The sequence below is a fragment of the Misgurnus anguillicaudatus genome, chromosome 17 (genome assembly GCF_027580225.2).
Source record: "Misgurnus anguillicaudatus chromosome 17, ASM2758022v2, whole genome shotgun sequence".
NCBI classification, from domain to species: Eukaryota; Metazoa; Chordata; class Actinopteri; order Cypriniformes; family Cobitidae; genus Misgurnus; species Misgurnus anguillicaudatus.
Window position 1 is genome coordinate 8,798,029 of NC_073353.2, and position 22,437 is coordinate 8,820,465.

Consider the following 22,437-nt stretch of genomic DNA (forward strand, 5'->3'; position numbering starts at 1 on the left):
GGTTCGGGCAGAAAAAATTGCAGGCATTGTCAAGCTGGGGTCGGGTAGGGCTTGAACACTTTGGGCCAGGGCCGGGTTAGGGCTGGAGTTTTTGGCCCATGCAGGGCTCTAATCACAGAACCGTCTTCACTGACGAGATAAGCATGACAATCGCATGCAAATTATTGCTCAACCCTATTGCAACTACATGTCAACTTATTTTGTTAACCATGAAGTGCGATTTATACTTCTGCGTAGGACATACGCCTCAGCAACATCATATCTACGCTGTACGCTCTGCGTAGCCTGACACGGACCTCCTCAAAAATGTAACAACACGTTCATACTACAAGGACCACAAGCGCTGTGATTGGTCGGCTAGACTTCCTCCCATCAGTCCAAAGATGGACCAAGTTAAGGATTGATATTTAACAACTCTGGTTACTGGGTTTTCACATCCATCACTGCTGATGCTTCCCCAACAATGCAGACTACACAACAAGTTGCTGCTTCTTCAGCTTTTGCCTTAATACTGTAGGTTACACCAGCAACATGCCAGCGGACTCTACCTACTAGCGACCCGTATGTGTAATTGCTCGTCAATGATGCAGAAGTATGAATAAAAACTGACACGTAGCCTATGGTATAGATGCTATGGAAGTCCTACGCAGAAGTAAGCCTAACCCCTACCCCCTTGATACTGTGGGTTATACTAGTAACGTGCTCTTCGACACCGCTTAATAGCGGTCTACAACAATGTAGAAGTATAAACTGACGCATAGCCTATGGCATACAGGGTACGGTGTAGGTCCAGAAGTATAAATCGGGTTATGACATGTAGTTGCAAAGTTACTTATAGTTACCTACTGTATAGTAAGTCGAAAGTGGACTATGGAGTGTAACCAATATGTAATTTTATAATATGCTGTTGGCTGGCGCACCTAAGCTTTTACCTAAATTCATTCATATAGAGTAGTGCATATAGAAGTCAATTAATACATTCATGTAGCAATTAAATATCTTCTTGTGACAACCATGTTGTAAGTTGACCCATTTTGATGCTATGAGATTACCACCGAAATAATTTTTGAGGTTGTGTGAACAGCTCAAAGAAAAACCTTTGCGATAATCTAGAAACAAACAATGACAAAGTTTTCCTTTCTAAGAGAACTTTTCCTTTAAAACATAATGAATGGTGGGGGGGCAAAGTGTTTGCCATATGTGTTGACATCTTCACAGGCGCAAATGAATAGGCAGCGGTCAAATTACTATCTGGAAATTTCCCAAGTGGAAAACAGAGGCTCAGGGTGATGCAGAGGTTAACTGCTTCTCAGGACAGAACCTGTACAGAACCAAGCCAATGTGATCATCCGGACCACACGCATGCCAAACTAGATGCCAATTCATCCAGGTGAAAAGAGATCGCTTGAGTTGAGAGGGCAGGAATTTAAAAGACACAGAGCGATAATCCTTCTCAACATGTTTTCATATAAACACATCTGTCTTTGAGAAGAGCTCCTCGTAGGCGCTGCCAAAAAAGAACCTGATCCTCCCTTCGGCTGGAGCCAACCCTCAACTCACACAGCAGAGGGAATCCCTAAGTGCACTCGGCTCAGAGCGGCCGCAGATCTCAGATCAGATGAAGTTGCCTCTTCTCGCTTTGTTGAATGTGAAAGGGGGAAATTAGCTGGTCTTCAATCGGCACTTTCTCAGACACCCCACCCATGTTCTAGTGCTCTGTCCACCCACACCCAAACAAAAAAGATCTGACGAGCAACCGGACATCCTTCCATACAGAACGACGACCCACGGGGTCCATATCGCAGGTCCAATCGGAAGGCAGGACGTGTAATAATAACAACAATATGCATGTTCCCTTGAAGTCAGAGGTCGGCCCTCTCGTGAGTGGACTGAGAATCCAAAGGAAAGGATTGCGTGCATGGCCATGTGTGCACGTGCAAAGTACGTATGGTTTACGTGTCGTCCAGAAAAGTAGTCTAGTGGGTCAGTGTTTACATTACGTAAATGACTGACAATAGAAATCCAATGCTATGTTAATGGAGAGCAGCTGAGATGACGCAGATAAGACACAAAAGCATACCCCCATTACCTCATACTTAAAGTGGCCGGTATTGTCATGAACGGTTCAGGAAATGTCATTTATATGTATGCATTTATCTAAAGTTACCAAAAGGCTTTGAAGCTTACAGTAAGTGCTTTCCCGGGAATTGAACCCCTGACACTGGCATTGCTAATGTTATGCCCTCTTGATTAAAGTTGAACAATAAAAGTCATATGTTGCTGACTGTATTGGTAGAGCACTGTGTTAGGAGCCCAAAGGTCATTGATTTGATAAACAGGGAGAACAAATACTGAAGAAATGGTATACTCTGGATAAAAGCATCTGCCAAATGCATAAATTATCAAACTTGTCCACACCCAAAACCTTGAACTCCCATTAGGTGGTAACAGGGATAACAGGGATAGGGTTTACCTGCAGGCTGTCCAGAATGATGCGGAGCGAATGAACCTGTCGACTGACTGCTCCCGAGAAACGCTCGTATGTGGCAGCATCATACTCACTCATGTCGATTTCTTTGAGCCTAAACACACACACAAACAATAACACAAACAGCAGTGTTTGCGATTACAAATGTATACTGTATAATCCACCTAAATCACAAAGTGGTTCTTGAAATGGCAAACATCATTACTATTGCTTAAACTTTAGGTTAGATATGACATGATGCTTAAAGGGATACTCCACTTTTTATTTTTGAAAAAATGCAAATTTTCCAGCTTCCCTAGAGTTAAACATTTGATTTTTACCATTTTGGAATTCATTCGGCCAATCTCCGGGTCTGGCGGTACCACTTTTAGCATAGCTTAGCACAATCTATTGAATCTGATTAGACCATTAGCATCACACTAAAATATAACCAAAGAGTTTCAATATTTTTCCTATCTTGACTCTTCTGCAGTTACAGCGTGCACCAAGACCGAAGGAAAATCAAAAGTTGCGACCTCCAAAGCCTGGTTTGTTTGACTAGTGTGATCGCTCTGTTCCGCGCCTGGGCGCGGATTTGGTTAATCGCGCCATGGCCGGGTTGCAGAGGTGGCCCGGAGCGCGGTTCACTTGGGCTCAGGCGCGGAAGGCACAGGTGTGAGCGCAATTGCCCCTGAGCGCGATTCAAAAGGTGAAGACGTCAATTGTGCAACCACTCACCTTTATCTGCCTCTGTAAAAACCTTTTGATGCGCGCAGCAGGGTTACGTGAATGTCCGAGCTGCACAAGTGACAGATCAACTGAGCAATATGAAGACATGTGAGAGGGCTGTCTGTAATCGCGCACCAAACGACTCCGAATAAAAAACACAGACCTATCATTACGATGGGTTCCAGTGTTAAGAGAGAGCTTTACTTCCTGCTTTTTTCAAAACAATTGCATCTTAATGACGAAAGCGCGCACGGACTCGGATTGATTCAAGTACAGTGTGAGTGCGTGCAACTTTGCTGCCGTAACATGGCTGCAGGAGGCGCAATGATATAACGCAGTGTCCGAAAATAGTCCGCTGCTATTGAAAGTTACCAAAGGGACTATTTTTTGGCTGCGTAATGGAGTGTCCCTTTAAAGGTGCATTGTGTAACTTTTAGAAGGATTTCTTTGCAAAAAAGCAATAAAATATACATACATATATTATAAGGACCCTACATAATGAACTGTATTGTTTTTATTACCTTAGAATGAGACGTTTTAATCTACATACAACGCGGGTCCCCTTACATGGAATTACCCATAGATATGTATAAAGGCTAGATGGCTCGTCCGCGCTGCTGGCCAATGGAGTGCAACGTCCGCATTTTGGCGGCCATCTTACGACAGGGCGCTCGCTCACTCGTAGCATTGAGTTTTAATGATGCAGGTACTTTTAAATGACCATAACTTGCTTAATTTTTTACCGATTCTCAAACGGTCTGGCTTGTTATAAACGTCAAAGATGTACCTATGACACTGCATACCTATACTAAAAATAAAAAATAAATTCATGAAACATGTTAAAGCATCCAGAATTATAGCCACGTTAATAACGTTTGTAAAAATCCAAACCGTTTGAAAATCGGTAGAAAATTGAGCAAGTTACGGTCACCCAAAAGCACCTGCACCACCAAACTCAATGCTACGAGCGAGCGAGCGCCCCGTCGTAAGATGGCCGCCAGGTGATGCCGTTAGGGACTCCGCCTTGAGCCATCTAGCCTTTATACATATCTATGGAATTACCCCCATGTCTCTACAGTAGCCCTAAACGGACAAACTGTAAGATTGCGTTTTGTTACTATGTTGTCTCAGATTATGATATGTTTGTCCTGTGGCGGCTACCGTAGCTTAACTTTGCATTTCAAAAAGGAGGGGTGAGTTGTGGACTAAGCAATTGGTTGTAATTCACAGTCTCACCACTAAAAGTCCCACATTGCACCTTTAAAATACATGGCTTGTTAAAGACCAGTACACTATTACTTTTTAAAGCAATTGCCCTTATGGTTTTCACCAGGTAGACAACAAAATGGGTAAAAACAATCCCATATACTCTCCTTAAAGGAGACACATCTAGAATATCATGCGTGAATATCAAACGTGGCTCTTTGATGGGAGCAGTACACTCTAAAAATGGCTGGGTTATTTTTTAACCCAAAATGCTGGGTCGAGTCTGTTGGGTTGTTTTGCTGGGTTATTTTTTTACATTTTAAACACTTTTTGGGTAGTTTCAGTTTTCTAGGTGTTGGGTTAAAACTGCTGGGTTATTATGTTGGGTTGTTTGAAGAGGCTCACGTGCTTCGCGCCCTTGATGTTTGAATGTGCTCAGCAATGGTCGTCGTGAAAGGACAGAGTCACTGAAGCAGTTGTTTCAAGGTAAGTTTATATGCTTTTGTGAACATTTCATGAATATAAACAAGATTATAACATTTTGCGAGACAGCAACGTGTTAATTTATACTGGCTAAGACGACGGGTGTAATTTAGAGGAATGACGACTGTTACCTCAGATCAGTGCTTTAAGTGGCCCAAAAGAGGTGCCGGTACTCTATTTTTTTTTTTTGCTGACTCGACTCCTATATTGAAGGGGTTTTATATTTAGCAGTCAACAGACGACCTTGTAAAAAATAATTAATCCTTTTATAAATTTGTGGATTTGCTTGAGCTAGAAATAGCTACTGAACATAAATAAAATGTGCAAAAGGATTTTGAAAAAAATACCATTAGAAAGAGCTACTGTAGAAAGAGTTTTTGAACATAAATAAAATGTGCAAAAGGTAGATATGTGAGTAAAATTTTCAGCATGGTTAAATGCTAAAACTAGTGGTTCAGATAGAAAAAGCTTGAAAAAAAACTTTAAAATGACACCAAGACCATGTCTATGGGGTCAAGAATAACAAAATACTGGCCATTTGAAACTCTGATTAAAGTCATTTATTTTGTCCCATTGTTTTCCATTTTGCGGGTGGTAAAACTACTGTGCATGTCGTTTAAATTCATTGAAATTTCGTTTACTTTTAGTTTAGCAATTAAACTAAATGTATATTACAATTTCAAGAGTGTTTTCTGCACATCGCCTGAGGAAATCCGAAGTTGCGTCGAGGGGAACCAAACTGAAAGCCGCGACAGCGGAGATTATCACGTACCTACAAGGCTTGCGTCTGACCTGCAGCTATCATTCTGGCTTGGTGGGATGTCAGCGAGTCCTCTGATTCTGACCGTGTTCTTTTACTACTCAGAGTCTAAAACAATGAGGGCATATATTACGTGTTCATTGTATTTTCATTTTAACCGAGCAGCTATGGTTGCGCGTTTCACACACAAACACACACCTCTCCAGAGCACGTTGACACTGACTGAAGGACGCATGCGCTTTTAACTTGTAAACGCAAGGGTGTATGGGTAATGTAGTCTCTGCTCTCGGTGGAACGAATTAGGAAGCGTACATTAAGGGCGCTCTGAAAAGCGGAGCGCAGCCAAATGTACGGCGCCCTTCTGGTCACCCCCTGGAAAAAAGAAAACAATCCGTGATCACGGTTTTGTAATTCGTCCCCTCAGTTTATAAACCGTACTCACGGATTATTAAACTGTTCCCTCAGTTTTACAAACCGTGCGCTCGGATTAATAAACCGTACGCACGAGTTAACAATCCGTGCTCTTAGATTTGTAAACCGTACCCTTAGTTTTTGCAATCCGTACCCACGAATTTATAAACCGTGCGCACGCTTTTGCAATATGTTCTCACAGTTTTGCTAACTGGATTTGTAGCCCCTCCCTCATTTTAGAAATCGCTATTCATTCTTATTCATTCTTTCCAAGTTTGCTATTAATGTTTGATATTTTCGGAAATTAATAAAGTTTAAACCGTGTTAAGCTGTTTTATACGTTCCTAACTGGAAACGTGCTTTAATATTTACGAAATATTTTAATCGGATGCTACAGTAAGATATCTTTGTGTAAAATTAACATATGTTATTTAGATTTCTTCATCAAATAAAATAAATATTTAACTAACAAATGATTTCTACATATCCTTAATATTTTAATCAATATATTTGAGAATGCCACACTTAGGCTTGCTATATATTTTCGTTTTTAATTGCTCATTTCAAATTCATATTTTATGTATTTAACATCAGCGTATTAGGTAAGATTAAAAGATTATTAAGAGCTGCACAATTATATACATATAAGTTTTATATACATATAATTCTTAATTATTGTAAATCAATATTATTATATCTGATTATCAATATATTTGAGAATTTCACACTTAAATATTTACACGTTTTAAAACTTATAATAATAATTGCTCATTTAAAATTAATATTTTATGTATTTAACATCAACATAACATCGACAATCAAACATTTTTAAATTGTAGCCTATTATTTGAGTAAATATAGGCAAACAAAGTAGATCACGTGTTAATTTAAAAATCAACAAAGCAAACGGGTTTTATTCAGCAGCAGATGAAATTGTGTCTTTTGCAGACAATAAACATCTCCGAATCTCCTAAAAAATCCTGGTAAGTGTGGAGTATGAGTAATTACATTTACAATATAGGTGGAGTATGAGTAATTACATTTACAATATATATCGTTCATAAAGGATGGTATGAAATAAATTCACTTTACATTAAGTAAATTCAACTCATTTTTTATTTAAATAAAATTCATAAAAACAGCTACATCTACTTAACATTTGCAATTACTTATTTTTACTCAATTTTATTTTTAATAGGAAATCAATTTAATTATTGTTAATACCAGATTTAAAGCTTTCAAATTTACTCAGTATTTGTAAGTATAAAATGTTTTACCAAAAATTGAATAAATCATAGTAAATGTTTTACAGAGTGTGGCTCATATAGCCTACCCGCTCATTGTGCATTAAAAATATGACCAGAAATTGATTCTTTTACACACATTTCAAAGAGCACAGCTATTTTAACACTTTGGTGACCTAAATAAATACGTACAATACAAATAGTCACGATTATTCTAGCAGTATTTGCACAGAAAGCTGTTACCCAGTTAATATAACAGTATAACTTCAAGTATTCAGATAAAAAAACTTTACGCAAGGACAAAGACAATATTTAATTAAAAGTACAAATTTTAAGTTTAAATATTAATAAACTCCAAACTTATCTGGATTTTTTAAAGAGTTTCTCTCATGTTTGTCATCCCAGAAGTTTCCTTTGATGATTATTTTCTCATTGATCCTTAAATTAACATGTGATCTACTTAATTTCTAACTACTTTTTTGCTTACATTAGCTCAGATAATAAACATAATGTAAAAATGTTTCACCAAAAAATTAAGTAAATCATAATAAAAGTTTGGCATGAAGTTGATGTTAAATGCAAATAATATTGATTTACAATAATTAAGAATTATAGGTATATAAAACTTATATGTTTATAATTGTGCAGCTCTTAATAATCTTTTAATCTTACCTAATAAGTTGATGTTAAATACATAAAATATGAATTTGAAATGAGCAATTAAAAACGAAAATATATAGCAAGCCTAAGTGATTAAAATATATAGGATATTTAGAAATCATTTGTTAGTTAAATATTTATTTTATTTGATGAATAAATCTAAATAACATGTTAATTTTACACAAAGATATCTGTTTACTGTAGCATCCGATTAAAATATTTCGTAAATATTAAAGCACGTTTCCAGTTAGGAACGTATAAAACAGCTTAACACGGTTTAAACTTTATTAATTTCCGAAAATATCAAACATTAATAGGAAACTTGGAAAGAATGAATAAGAATGAATAGTACAGCGATTTCTAAAATGATGGAGGGGCTACAAATCCAGTTAGCAAAACTGTGAGAACAGATTGCAAAAGCGTGCGCACGGTTTATAAATTCGTGGGTACGGATTGCAAAAACTGAGGGTACGGTTTACAAATCTAAGAGCACGGATTGTTAACTCGTGCGTACGGTTTATTAATCCGAGCGCACGGTTTGTAAAACTGAGGGAACAGTTTAATAATCCGTGAGTACGGTTTATAAACTGAGGGGACGAATTACAAAACCGTGATCACGGATTGTTTTCTTTTTTCCAGGGGGTGACCAGAAGGGCTCCGTACTAATGATTAAATTAAACCTCTGATTTTTAAACAGATGAGCGTTCCGGTACGCTAAAAGCACGTTCTGGGCGTACGTAGAGGTGGTGGTACGCTCAAGAGCTATTTTTAGAAGTGGCGGTACTGAGTACCGGGGCGTTCCGGCCCACTTAAAGCACTGCCTCAGATCGCCATTTACACAAATTGACTTGAATAATCGTTCTAAGATGTTTGATATGGCATATTAATAAAATTAATAAAACAGATGTTACAAAATCCCCATCACACGGTTGATTACGTTAACTCATGACAATTTCTGTAAGCCTTTAACAAAGCGAGTCAAACCCGGTACAGAGTGGACCTTCGCAACCCACTTCGGCTTTTTGTGTCACACACGCGCATAGTTTTCCCTTTCCCAGCTTAACAAGCGATAGCGACGCTGTTAAATTAAATTTAGCGACAAACGAATTGCTTTCTTGTCATTCGATATGTAAAGACAGACCGCAAAGGGCGAGGCGCGAGCAGAAGCACATGTTAACTTTACCGGCGGCGCCGCGGCGGAGGATCACGGAGCCGAGCCGTCGTCTACGCTGTCACTGAGGCAAAGACAAGAAGTACATTCACTTCACAGTCGGTACGGCAGGTAACGCGTCGATAAATTAAAACGAAACAGCGTTTCCAAGAACTGGTGTCTTATATGTATGCTTGTTCCTCTCTTTTAAAATGAAACAATAATTTAAGTGTTTGAATATGAACTTGAAAACATAAACGTATTTGTCACCAAGACGGAGGCTGCGTGGAAGTGACAAACATGTATATGTGTACTGTTATATGAATTTAGATGTGTTATTGAGTCGTATTTAGTTACTATTTTATATTCATTTCATAATATTTTTGGGTTGTCTCCTGTGATTTCAAATGTATATTGACCAACCCTCTGATCTGTGGCTGATACTGTATCAGAGATGTTATGTTTTTAGCAGAGATCAGATGTGATGTTGTTTTCCAATTCTTTTTTTTTAGAGTGTGCAGAGTTTTAACGTCCATCCATTGATGAGGCGGGCAAGACCTTCAAACAACTTCAGCCAGTAAGTATAACATTTAATAATTCCTATTTAAAATATATTTAGAATGTCTTAATTATCTGCTAAATTTTAGTTCTGCAGTACTTTATTCTTTATAGTCAGATCAGATCATCATATTTGTCAGTCTGTGTGGTTTGCAGCCTTTGTTGTTGGCAAAAAAGTTAAAGGAGTGTAACACCAAAGTCTTATGCAAACTGTAAACAGGCTATTGCATTTTTGGAAAAAAAATCTCACACGTGGTGGTAATGCGGCCAGGGATGCAAATGAAACCCTTATAATTTTTATAAAATATATAATTCACTTGGCCCACATGGTTTTCTGAATACTTCAATCTGATCATTCAGTTCAGACCACTAAAAGTGTTTTCCTCTTTTGTAGATTGCAACAAATGTGGTGGAATTTCTTCTCTGGACAGAATCCTCGAAACCCTTTCCTTTCGTCCTGGCCATGGGAAACATGCAGCAGACCTCTCAATCTTTTTTCTCAATCAGTCTCTCTGAATACGGAAGTGACTTAAACTGCAATTCGGCCAAGATGGCGACGGCACGCACCGCCTACTTTAAGCTTCAAAAATGCTCTTCACAAACCAATGGGTGACGTCACAGACACTACTTGCATATTTTTTACAGTCTCTGGTTTAAAGGCATTTTAAGTGCTTAAAAAAATAAATACCCCAGGCAATGTGCTTCTATGGGAATTCCTGTAGTCTGTCATTTTTCAAATGGATGAATCCCCTGCTGTTCGATTCCTTTGTACATCTTTGTTCGCGACGAGTAACTTTAATAAATGAAGTATTTTTAGTCAAATACATTCCATTCTGTGAAACTTAAAACATTTGTTCTTTAAAAAAACTTTACACATCTATGAATGATTTTACTTTTAATTTAACAATTACATTGTTTCTTTTTTACACTGCTGTAGTTTTGTTTATGTACATTTCAGTATTTCATATATATACTGTAAAATTACAAATTCTGTCTTAAATTCAAACGAATTGATTCAACCTGTTACATTGTTACTTCAATGTGCATAATTTATGATATTTTATAAATATATTTATACTTGGGTCAGTAAGCAGTCCTTTATATGATTTTGCAACTTACAACTGTAAAAATTTAAGAGTTTGTAGTTATTTTGCAATCAAATAAACATTTATTTGCTGTTAACAATGGTCTTGATTTACAATAAAGCACATGATAAAAATAACCCAGCAAGAATAACCCAAAACCCAGAATATTAATCCCATAAATGGTTAAAATGACTACATGTTGGGTTTTCTCAACAACCCAACCTGCTGGGTTAAAATGTGTTACCCAATGTGTTGGGTTACTTTAACCCAGCATGTGTTCTGTCCAATATTTACCCAGCGCTGGGTTGCCAATTGGGTTGTTTTTAACCCAACCATTTTTAGAGTGTATGCAACATACACCAAGAAAAATCCTACTTTCCATCAGACTGACTTTCCATCAGAAACATTAACATTTTCTCGGAAAACTAAAAGCTTCATTTGCATTGTTTGCCCTGTGATGTTTAACCACGTAAAGCATTTTACATAAGCTCTCTAGGTTTGCTTTCAACAATCCTTTTTAAGAAGGATCATTCATCATACGAGTCATTTGTAATACACCTATTCCTCCAAACAACAAAGGAACTTCCTCAATGACCTCATTCTACAAGATGTTAACTAATTTTGGTGGGATCAACCAAAACAACAGCACAAACATCAGTCTGAATTACCAATGTGTTATACTTAGGTAGTTTAACTTTCACATATTCTATCCATTTTTTTTTCATTCAGAGGATTTTAGAGGTTATTTGATTCATCACAGGTTCTGTTAAGCCACACATTAAATGCAGCTGTCATGAGAGACAATGGTGAGCACTTAGGTGTAGTAGGCGTAGGATAAACATTACTCTACAGGCAAGTCTGTACAGCTTCACAACCACCACCTATATACAGTTGTGTTCAAAATTATTCAACCCCCCAATGCTGTTAAGGGTTTTAGGGAATTTAGTGTACATTTGTAATTGTATTCAGAATGAAATCCTACAATGACTTCTTAAAGAACCATATGCAACTAAAATGACATCAATTGGTTTTGTAATACGGTAGTAAATGTTTCTTTTGTGAATTCTTCATTGACACAATTATTCAACCACTTAAAGAACTACCACTCTGAAGAACAGAGGTTCATTGAAGTGTTTTCAATCAGGTACTGAAAACACCTATGGATGTCAGTGAACAGCAATAAAGCCTAATAAGAACCAATTAGGCAGATTTAAAATGTCTGTGATACTCAACTCCTTCTAAACATTTACTGGTGTGGTTACAAACATGGTGAAGTCATAAGAATGGTCCAGGAAGACAAGAGAAGAGGTGATTAATCTTCACAGGAAGGGCAATGGCTATAAAAAGATTGCAAAGATGTTGAACATACCAAGAGACACCATAGGAAGCATCATTCGCAAATTCAAGGCAAAGGGCACTGTTGAAACGCTTCCTGGTCGTGGCAGAAAAAAGATGCTAACTGCGACTGCTGTGCGCTATCTGAAGCGTAATGTGGAAAAAAGTCCCCGTGTGACTGCTGAGGAACTGAGAAAAGATTTGTCAGATGTGGGTACTGAAGTTTCTGCTCAGACAATACGGCGCACCCTGCATACTGAAGGCCTCCATGCCAGAACTCCCAGGCGCACCCCCTTGCTGTCTCCAAAGAATAAGAAGAGTCGACTGCAGTATGCCAAAAGTCATGTGGACAAACCACAGAAGTTTTGGGATAGTGTTCTGTGGAAAATTAGAACTGTTTGGGCCCATGGATCAACGCTATGTTTGGAGGAGGAAAAACAAGGCCTATGAAGAAAAGAACACCTTGCCTACTGTGAAGCATGGTGGGGGGTCAATCATGCTTTGGGGCTGTTTTGCTTCTGCAGGTACAGGGAAACTTCAGCGTGTGCAAGGTACCATGAATTCTCTTCAGTACCAGGAGATATTGGATGACAATGTGTTGCAGTCCGTCACAAACCTGAGGCTTGGGAGACGTTGGACCTTTCAACAGGACAAGGATCCCAAGCATACCTCCAAATCCACTAGAGCATGGTTGCAGAAAAAAGGCTGGAATATTTTGAAGTGGCCATCGCAGTCACCAGACTTAAATCCGATTGAGAACCTCTGGTGGGACTTAAAGAAAGCAGTTGCAGTGCGCAATCCTAAGAATGTGACTGAACTGGAGGCTTTTGCCCATGATGAATGGGCGAAGATACCCGTAGATCGCTGCAAGACACTTGTGTCAAGCTATGCTTCACGTTTAAAAGCTGTTTTAACTGTAAAAGGATGTTGTACTAAGTACTAAGATTGAATGTCACTTGGGGGTTGAATAAAACTGATAATGATGTGAGCACAGAAAAGACATTTGTGGTTATTTCATTATAAATGTTATGTTATATTTGTCTGACCTACACATGCCTCTTTGATGTAATTGTAAGCAGGATGACTGGATGATCAAAATCAATGTCAAACCGGCCAAAACAATCAATTTCAGTTGGGGTTGAATAATTTTGAACACAACTGTACACGCACACCCAGGTGTTCAAGCCTGAATCAGTGTGGGTGAATAAAAAATGAGGGTTAAAGTTCTACCAGGTCACCCATGGTGATCTCCATGTCCAATATTAACCAGGTAAATGTAATGAAAATTAGATTTTTTTTGCATTACGGTAATAAGAATTGGGCCCTGTCTTCATGAGATCAAATCAAATCATTTTTTTTTAAAGGTGAAGTAATCTTATTAGCTGAATTTAAATCCATTTTCCCAATGACTCACCATTGACTGGTTAAATAAAGTTTTACTTTAAACTTGTGATTGATTGGTTAAGCCAAATCAATCTCATTTACCCAACTATTTGATGACCTCAGCAGCTGGGTTCTACTTTCCAGGTGGGATGATGTCAATAATCCCTCAACCTCTTCTAATCCTACTCCTAAACTTCTCAGACCGTTCGCAGTACATGCATGAGTGTGTGTAAGAGGTGTTTAATGTTATAAGAGAATGAGCGTGTGAAGTATGTCTAGACCGCAAGTGCTCCTCAGACCTCAGGTGTGCTCACACACCGCATCTATCTGATGTGAGATCTGTCCAGACGGCTTGATCTAAAATCTTATCTCACAAACCTGTGGCACATTGTTTCTTTTCAAAAGAAATGACACTCCTCCTATCCATTACCAGCGGAACCGAAAATGTCTCGAAATGGCAGCAAAAAAGTGCATCTTGATTTGTTTTGTGCGACATCTGAGGGTGCCTCGCTAATGTGAGTCAAATGAAACGATAAGAGAGTAAAAATCTCGCTCATGATATTATCTCCCTACTTTGTCTCACTTTCTCACACACACATGCTGTGGTTTCCTGCTTGGCCTCTGAAGCTCACATTCTTTGTACACTGTTATTGGAGAAAAGAGAAACTGCTGCTATTTTCTCCAAAATTCCAAAACGTGTCCACAGACTGGAGAGAGAAGAAGCCAGCGTGGCTGAGAGAGAGAGAGAGAGAGAGAGAGAGAGAGAGAGAGAGAGAGAGAGAGAGTGTGTGTGTGTGTGTGTGTGTGTGTGTTGTTTTACGTGATTATATAGCACTGAAAATAAACAATTTCACTACATTAAACCATAGGGCATCTTTATTTTACCCTATCATTTTAAATATTAAGGACATTTACTACTTCTTAATTTACTTATTTTCCACATTTAAGCATATAAATAAGTTAATTTATGGTACAACACAGGTATCTGAAACTTTCTGATCTCTGTAGGGAAAGGGGGGGCTGGAGCCTATCCCGGCATCTTGGGCCACATGCAGGCAAGGTAAACCTTGAATAGATGGCCAGTCCATTGCAGTGCACTCACAGACACACACCTATTTACATGGAAATGTATTGACTCCAATTCACATAATCTGAATGTCTTTGGAAACCAGAGCACCTTGAGGAACCCCATGTTGATATAGAAAGAACATGCAAACTCCACAAAGAAAGTCCTGCACGTCTTTCTGTCATTGAAGCACTGAGACTGTCAAAAGCAGTTAATAAGACCTCAGTTCTCATCCAGTTAGACCTGTCTGCTACTTTTGACTCTGTTAACTATGACAAAACTCAGAAATATTGGCGTCTCGGGAACAGTCTCATCATCTCACTGCTGGGGTGCCTCAGGGCTCAGTACTTGGGCCACTGCTTTTCTGAATTGACATGGCATTCTTAGGATCTGTCATTCTGAAACATGGCTTTTCTTATCATTGCTATGCTGATGACACTGCTGATAACTCCATCTCTCATTTCAACCAGATGATCCTACAGTCTCTGCTCAGAATTTCACCTGCCTGAGTGATCTCTCTTTCTGAATGAAAGACCATCAATTGCCTCGCAAAGACAAAACTGCTAGTGATCTCGGCTGACCAACAATACAACACAATTTATCCATTCAGTTGGCCTCATCTACCTTATCCACGTCCAGGAACCTCAGAGTGATCATTGACGACCAGCTAAGCTTCACTGATCACATTGCTATTGCTCGATCCTGTAGATTTGTCCTGTACAACTATACCTGTACAAGTCTGCTAAATGTAAAGCTGGCTTCATAGTCGCGCGTAGGTTTTTCACTGTAACTAAGCCGTTGGCTGTGCATAGCTCTGCGTAGCCTGACGTGCACCTTTGCAAAAATGTGATGACGCGTCCAATCTACGCGAACTGCAAGCACTGTGATTGATCCACTAGAACCCCTAGAACAAGCCTCTACTTCTTCTTATTTGTCTTCTTCGTTTGTGGGTTTACTGGCCAAGCTGCTTCTTCTTTGGCTGTTGTACTGCTGCTGTGGGATACTGCTGACTTAGCGGTCTGAATGTGACGCAGTTGACAACACAGAAGCATAAATGAAAAGTGATGCGTAGGGCCTACGAAGAACTCTAACAAGCCCTTTAGTCGTCCTGGATCAGTCGGGAGAATATATATATATGGGTGATTCTCATGAAACCATTGAAACACCACGGCACTAATGATTTTAGCTATAAAATGTGTAATATAGTAATATTAAAAAGCATCAGAATTAACACAATACTGTGTTCTGCCTTGCACAATGTGTGATTTCAACATAAAAATTTATAATTTGTCAATTTTATCTCATTTTCTGCTGAAATTCTCATTACCGCAATGTGTCCGTCTGTGTTTGAACATGCGTTATGTTGTAATTTAATCAAATTAACACAAAAATATTAAGAAAATAAATAAATGGATGTTTTGCTAGACTACTTTAGATGACAGAAAAAATATTTACTGAATATTCATGTATAATAATAATGAAGAAAAATTAGGAAAAATGATGTGTCCATGCCTGATGTTCTCATCCTCCGCAACACTTTTTGAGAACAGTTTAAGCACACATACAGAATTTTAATAAAGTTTGATTTTGAGTGACTAAGCACATGGACCAGTTACTTCAAGATGGCTACCAGGTAAGATCATTTTTTTACAGTTAATTTGAAATATTGTTTTGTCAGAATGCTTACACGACATTTTGATTATCATTACCGCAACAGATGCTTATTAAATGTTAATTTAATTAATAGAAGCATAATACTTTGATTTTAAATGCATGTGCAGAATCTCCAAATTATGTTCTTTCAGGTTTGTCATGTCATTTTAAAAATATGTCAGTGTTGATGTTTTCTGACTGTTGCGGTAATGAGATTTTTTAGGACAAAATTTTTTAATTATGTTAAAAAAAGTGTTAAATGATAAGTAAGAGTTTTTAAATTAATGTTCCCATTTATTCCAGACTTTGTTTTTCAATGTCTGGCGGGAAAAAAAGTAAATTTAAGCAATTTTTACATTTTCATGCTTGACATTTTTAAAACCAAGTTTTCGTGAGAATCACCAATATATATATATATATATATATATATATATATATATATATATATATATATATATATATATATATATATTGAAATAAACTAAATTATATGTTGACATAATATTAAAATATATTTTTTTGTACACATTCAGACATATGCCTTCAGATCAAAGGGTTTTTTTGATCATAAAGACATTTCAGTTAAGTGACCATGAACTTTTAAACAATAGTGCATACTGCATATCCAAGACTGCCAAGGATCATTTCACATCATGTCCTCATCACAGCACAGCAAAATCAAAAGATTGTTTTGCGTTAAACAAAATCCCACTTCCTGTGAGAAAAACAACACGGCCCATCTCCACTGAGATTTTAACACTTTGATCCTGTCAATACAGCCTGAAGATCAAAACATTTGAATACAAAAGGCTCCAACAGCATACTAAACTATAAAGTCATACAGTACGGTATGTTCACCCATTTGGATATGCGATCCATTTTCATCTCGCCATTAAATATGCTAACTTTTGAAATAAAAAACAAAATGCTTAAAGGATAAATTTGAAATAAATTAATTTTCATTTAAGTGGATGTTTCCATTTATGGAAGTGCTTATATATTTACAGTACTACACAAAAGTCTTAGGCCACCATCACCAGCTTTGTTGTTTTAGCAAAGTTTTAATGTCCATCCATATTTATTGTTCACTCTTTTTAAAGATACAAACAGGAAATATGTACACAAAATTAAAAACAAAACAATTTTCAGAATTAAATGTCTTCTTCAGGCATCAGTCAGTATGAAGTGTGACCTCTCTTGGCACCAAACACATCTTGAGCTTTTTTGAGGAGACTGAAGTCCTGAAGTCATTCGATTAGAATTAGAAATTAGGATTTAATTTAATGTACGTTTAAGAGATCCTGCAGCTGCCTGCTATTGCTTAAGTGGAAGAGTTTACCCTAAATACTTCACACTTCAGCGTTTACTTTTATACTGTTTTTAATACTATACACACATTTCTTGTATTTTCTGGTTGTATTCTAATAAAGAGACTGAGAAGTAATTATATGTGGTCAATATAGCAGTGCAAAAACAACAAATCTAATGGTAGCATGCTGGCCTAAGACGTTTGCACAGTACTGTATATAACACTGAAAATTAAAAAATACAAAAAAATTTATATTTTTGCATTTCCCTATAAAATGTTCAAGTCTTTTCCCGCCAGCGTTTTTAAAAAAAGTTGCCAGCCACCACCAGCATTTTTATGATTTTCACATAAGTTTAATGCCTTTCAGAAAATATTATTTTTAAAACATATAAACATACAATATATCAAATGAAACAACAGACCCTCTGCATTCAAACAAATTAAAAAAATGAGATAATTGCATTTTTGTGAAGTACTTTTGATAGAGATCAGATTCAGAGTTCTTACTCTTTGACCTAAAGGGTTGCTTCCGGGTTTTATAAGTCAGGTAAGAGCGCCACCTGGTGGATAATAGCGGAAATATGGATTGCCGGAAAAACTTGTCATTGGAAGGAAAGCATTTTCTCTTAATTGACGAGTTAACTCATCAATGGCGTGGAAAAAGTTAAGCATGTTGGGGATATTTTAAATTGTTAATTATTGTCGGAGCCGATGGTGTAGTGGCCAGTGCTCCGACACATGATGCAGTCACACTTCTGGCTACCCGAGTTTGAATACCGGCTCGAGGTCGTTTGCCAATCCCATACCCCTCTCTTCATCGTCTCCTTAATTACTATCGATCCAATAAAGGAAAAAATGGCCCAAAAAATAACTTGTCAATTATTTCAAAAGTTTATCTTACTGTAAAATTACTTTCTATCAATAGGCGTGTTTCCATCACCATCATTTTAGTAGCTTAAAAAATGAGTGATGTAAACAGCAAATTTTTTATAAAAATCTTTTAATTCACACACACAAAAAAAAAAACGTTTTTACGCTCCCTTTAGGTGGTTTTTGACTTATGCGAAAAAGAGTAAATGTGAATAATAGGAGATGTAAATGCATTTTCCGCGGCATTAGAATTCAGTTTAGAGCTGTTTTACCATTGAAATAATAGAGACATTATTTTAAGGTCAAAAAATGACATAGTGTTGCTTTAAAGCTATGGCCCCTTGTCAAAGTACTGTTTATAGTCAATACTTTCACCAGCAGAACACAATGCTGAATTCCTTTGCATTGTGATGACTAAGTGCTCTTGTATAGCTCAGTGGTACAACATTGCGTTAGCAGCACAAAAGGTCATGAGTTTGAACCCAGAACACACATACTGATAAAAATGCAAACTTTTAATGAACTGTAATAAATAAATGTAAGATAAGCTTTGGTTAAAATTAATTCGCTCATAATCTTAGTGAATGTTTCTTTTACCAAAAACAAAAAGGCTGATTTTGCTCCTGTATCAAAACTTGAATATGTAAATGACCTCTGTAATAAATGGCTAACCTCTACCAACATATATACTTACCTACTATTATTTAACCAAACTGTTAAATAAAAAACTCACTAGCCCACTTTAGGAGGCTGTTTGTAGTGATATTAAGATGTGTTTTGGTTGATCGGATCACAAGTGGACGACGTTAAAGACAGGTAAACGAGGTGTAAAACGTCCAGAGACCATCCCCTTAAAGTAATCAGGACAGAAGCGGTCGAAGTGGACAAAAGAGACATATTAAAAATACCTGGTGTAAACGTGAATGTGTCTTTCTCTTCCACTTGTGATCCGATCAACGAAAACACATCTTAAAACAGCCCCTAAGATTGACTGAAAGGGATTTTCTCATTTAAACCACTAAAACAATTATATCTTTTCAGGGTTCTCACACCTTAGTTAACTTCAAATTCAAGGACCTTTCAAGGACTTTCCAGGTCCAATACCCTCAAATTCAAGGACTAAATGTGGGGACACATTTCTAGTGAGAGCAAAGTTACATCGTGTTACCTTTTAAGATACATTGTTACAGTTCCCTTTCGAGGGAAGTCGCGCTGCGTCACTGCGGTGACACTTTGGGGATGCCTCCAGGGGTAAGTGCGTCTGAATGTGTATATCAAATTCAACCAATGGTGAGGCTTAACGACAAAGACAGGGTGACGCAGGAGCCAGGAAGTATATCCCTATCTGAAATATTGCCAAAGATGGCGTTACAGGGACGCAGGAAGTATGGCAAGGGAGATGCAGCGTCTTGTTACCTTCTCAGGAACAACAGTCACATACGTAACCAGAGACGTTTTCTTGTGTCAAACACAACTATACAAAAAAGCATTTTGGTATAAATCAACATTCGGATACAGAAGATATAAGCATTTAAAGCGAACAATTTAGCACGTGTGCTTAAAAAGTCTAGAATTTTTATGATATTATCCTACACTACACAGGGAATGGATTTTTTTTCAGAAAACTTCTTGCGTAAAATAGATTCAAGCACTTTCAATGACCTGTATCTATGTATGTATATTTTCAACAACTTCCCTTTGACTTTTCTATTAGGGTTGACGTCCCCACTCATAAGGATGGCCATATACTTGACTTGGTGCTTTTGCATGGACTTAGCATTTCTGACTTAGAAGTCTGTGAAAATGGGTTTTCTGACCACAAGTCTGTTATGTTTACAGTACCATGTCCTACTGCTGCACCTTAGTCTCATCTCGTGGCCGGCTTTCGCGGCGTATTACTGACACCACTAAAGATGCTTTTTCACATATGTTTCATCAAATGATGCCATCTATTGCCGACTTTTCCTGTGATGCTAGCGTCAATGTACTTCTTTCCAACTTTAACTCCACCTGTTCCAATGTTTTAAATACTGTGGCTCCTCTAAGGACCTTTCAGCCTAAAACTTATTCTGAACCTTGGATTGATGACTCTATCCGTTCTCTCAGACGCTGCTGTAGAAGAGCAGAACGAAAGTGGAAAAAGGACAAGCTTCATGTTTCATATGAGATTTTAAAGGACTCACTTTTTAATTATCAGAAAGCAGCTAAAGAAGCAAAATGTCAACATCTGTCAGATATTATTAACAAGAACAGTTCTAAACCAAATACTCTTTTTAGCATTATCAATGCCACTCTCAACCCGTCGCCCTGTCTCTTCTATGGGGATTCAACTCCAACGTGTGATGAATTTTTAGTTTTTTTTGATAGAAAAATTAGGTATCTTCGGTTGGGGATAACTCCCTTGCTTTTAAATCCGTCAGATCCTTCCTTTGCAAATACTACTTTTAACCAGTTTAAACCTGTCTCACTTCCCGATCTACTGGATATAGTTGAGCATCTTAAGCCCTCAGGCTCCTCTTTGGATATTCTTCCGCCTTTTTTATTAAAACAAGTCTTTATCGATGTCGCTCCATATCTTTTGCACATCATAAATTGCAGCTTAAAAACTGGCATTATGCCTGACTGCTTAAAGCATGCAGTGGTTCATCCACTGCTTAAAAAACAGAATTTGGACTCATCAGTTTTAACACATTTTAGGCCCATTTCTAATCTGCCTTTTATTTCAAAGATTTTAGAAAAAATTGTATTTTCACAGATTCAAAATTTTTTAGTTGACAATTCACTGTTTGAAACATTCCAATCAGGTTTTCGTAAATGCCATTCTACCGAGACCGCACTTTTGAAGGTGTTTAATGATATTTTAATATCATGTGACTCGGGTGATTTTGCAGTCCTTGTGCTATTAGATTTGACAGCGGCTTTTGATACAATTGATCATGCTATTCTCATTGAGCGTTTAGAACATTGTGTTGGTTTAAGAGGTGTTGCTTTAGACTGGTTTAAGTCATATTTTGCAAATAGGAGTTTTTCAGTCAAGATGGGTGAACATTGCTCGAATAATGCTTTTTTGCCCTGTGGTGTTCCTCAGGGCTCCATTTTGGCTCCTCTGCTTTTTTCTCTATATATGCTCCCTCTTGGCTCAATTTTTAGAAAATATGGTTTGTCATTCCATTTTTATGCGGATGACACTCAGGTTTATCTGCCTGTCAAGCGGAATTCTGTAGGTCTAGAGTCTCTTATGGCATGTCTGACTGATGTGAAGGCTTGGCTTTCCTTAAATTTCTTAATCTTTAACGAAAAGAAAACTGAAATTATAGTCTTTGGTCCGTCTGATTCTTCAAATTCCCCAAAACTGGATTTTGGAGAGATGTCTATGTGTCTGAAACCCTGGGTAAAAAATCTTGGCTTCACTTTTGATGATGGCTTAAAGCTTGACAGACAAATAAATTCAGTTGTTAAGGCCTGTTTTTTTCAGTTGCGCTTACTATCCAAAGCTAAGCCTTTTCTTTCTTTTAAAGACTTTGAGAAAGTCATTCATGTTTTTATTTCATCTAGATTGGACTACTGCAACTCACTTTATATTGGGATTAGCCAGACAGCTTTATCCCGCTTGCAGCTTGTCCAAAATGCGGCGGCTAGACTCTTGTGTGGGGTCAAAAAAAGGGAGCATATTACTCCTGTTTTATGTTCACTCCATTGGTTACCTGTTTGTTTTAGAGTCGATTTTAAGGTTTTGCTCCTTGTCTACAAATCTTTGAATGGTTTGGCCCCCCCCCTATCTTGGGGAGCTACTGATTGAATATCAACCTCCTAGGTCCCTTCGGTCTTCCAACCAGGAACTGTTGGTCACTCCTAAGTCGAGACTGAAGTGTAGGGGTGACCGTGCTTTCTCTGTTGCTGCCCCAAGGCTTTGGAATGCCTTGCCTTTGTCCATTAGACAAGCCACCTCTCTTAACATTTTTAAGTCCAGGCTAAAGACATTTCTATTTTCTAAAGCTTATGGCTGTTAGGGTATTTGTACTATCTGAAAACTCTGTTTGTCTGTCTGTTTTTATGTATTATGTATTT

At 37.6% G+C, this 22,437-nt stretch overlaps 1 protein-coding gene and 1 long non-coding RNA gene across 2 annotated transcripts in view; one reads left to right on the top strand and one right to left on the bottom strand.

Annotated features, from left to right (window-relative positions):
• vwa8 (von Willebrand factor A domain containing 8) overlaps positions 1-22,437 on the bottom strand; it is a 146,785-nt gene that overhangs the window by 21,342 nt on the left and 103,006 nt on the right. Inside the window, exon 39 of the mRNA XM_055215439.2 lies at positions 2,474-2,582. Coding sequence (XP_055071414.2) covers positions 2,474-2,582 — 109 coding nt within the window. The remainder of the gene's footprint in view (positions 1-2,473; positions 2,583-22,437) is intronic.
• Positions 4,653-10,782, top strand: LOC129443274 (uncharacterized). Its single transcript, XR_012358258.1, has 3 exons — positions 4,653-4,888; positions 9,623-9,687; positions 10,063-10,782. It is a non-coding gene; the product is annotated as an uncharacterized lncRNA (long non-coding RNA).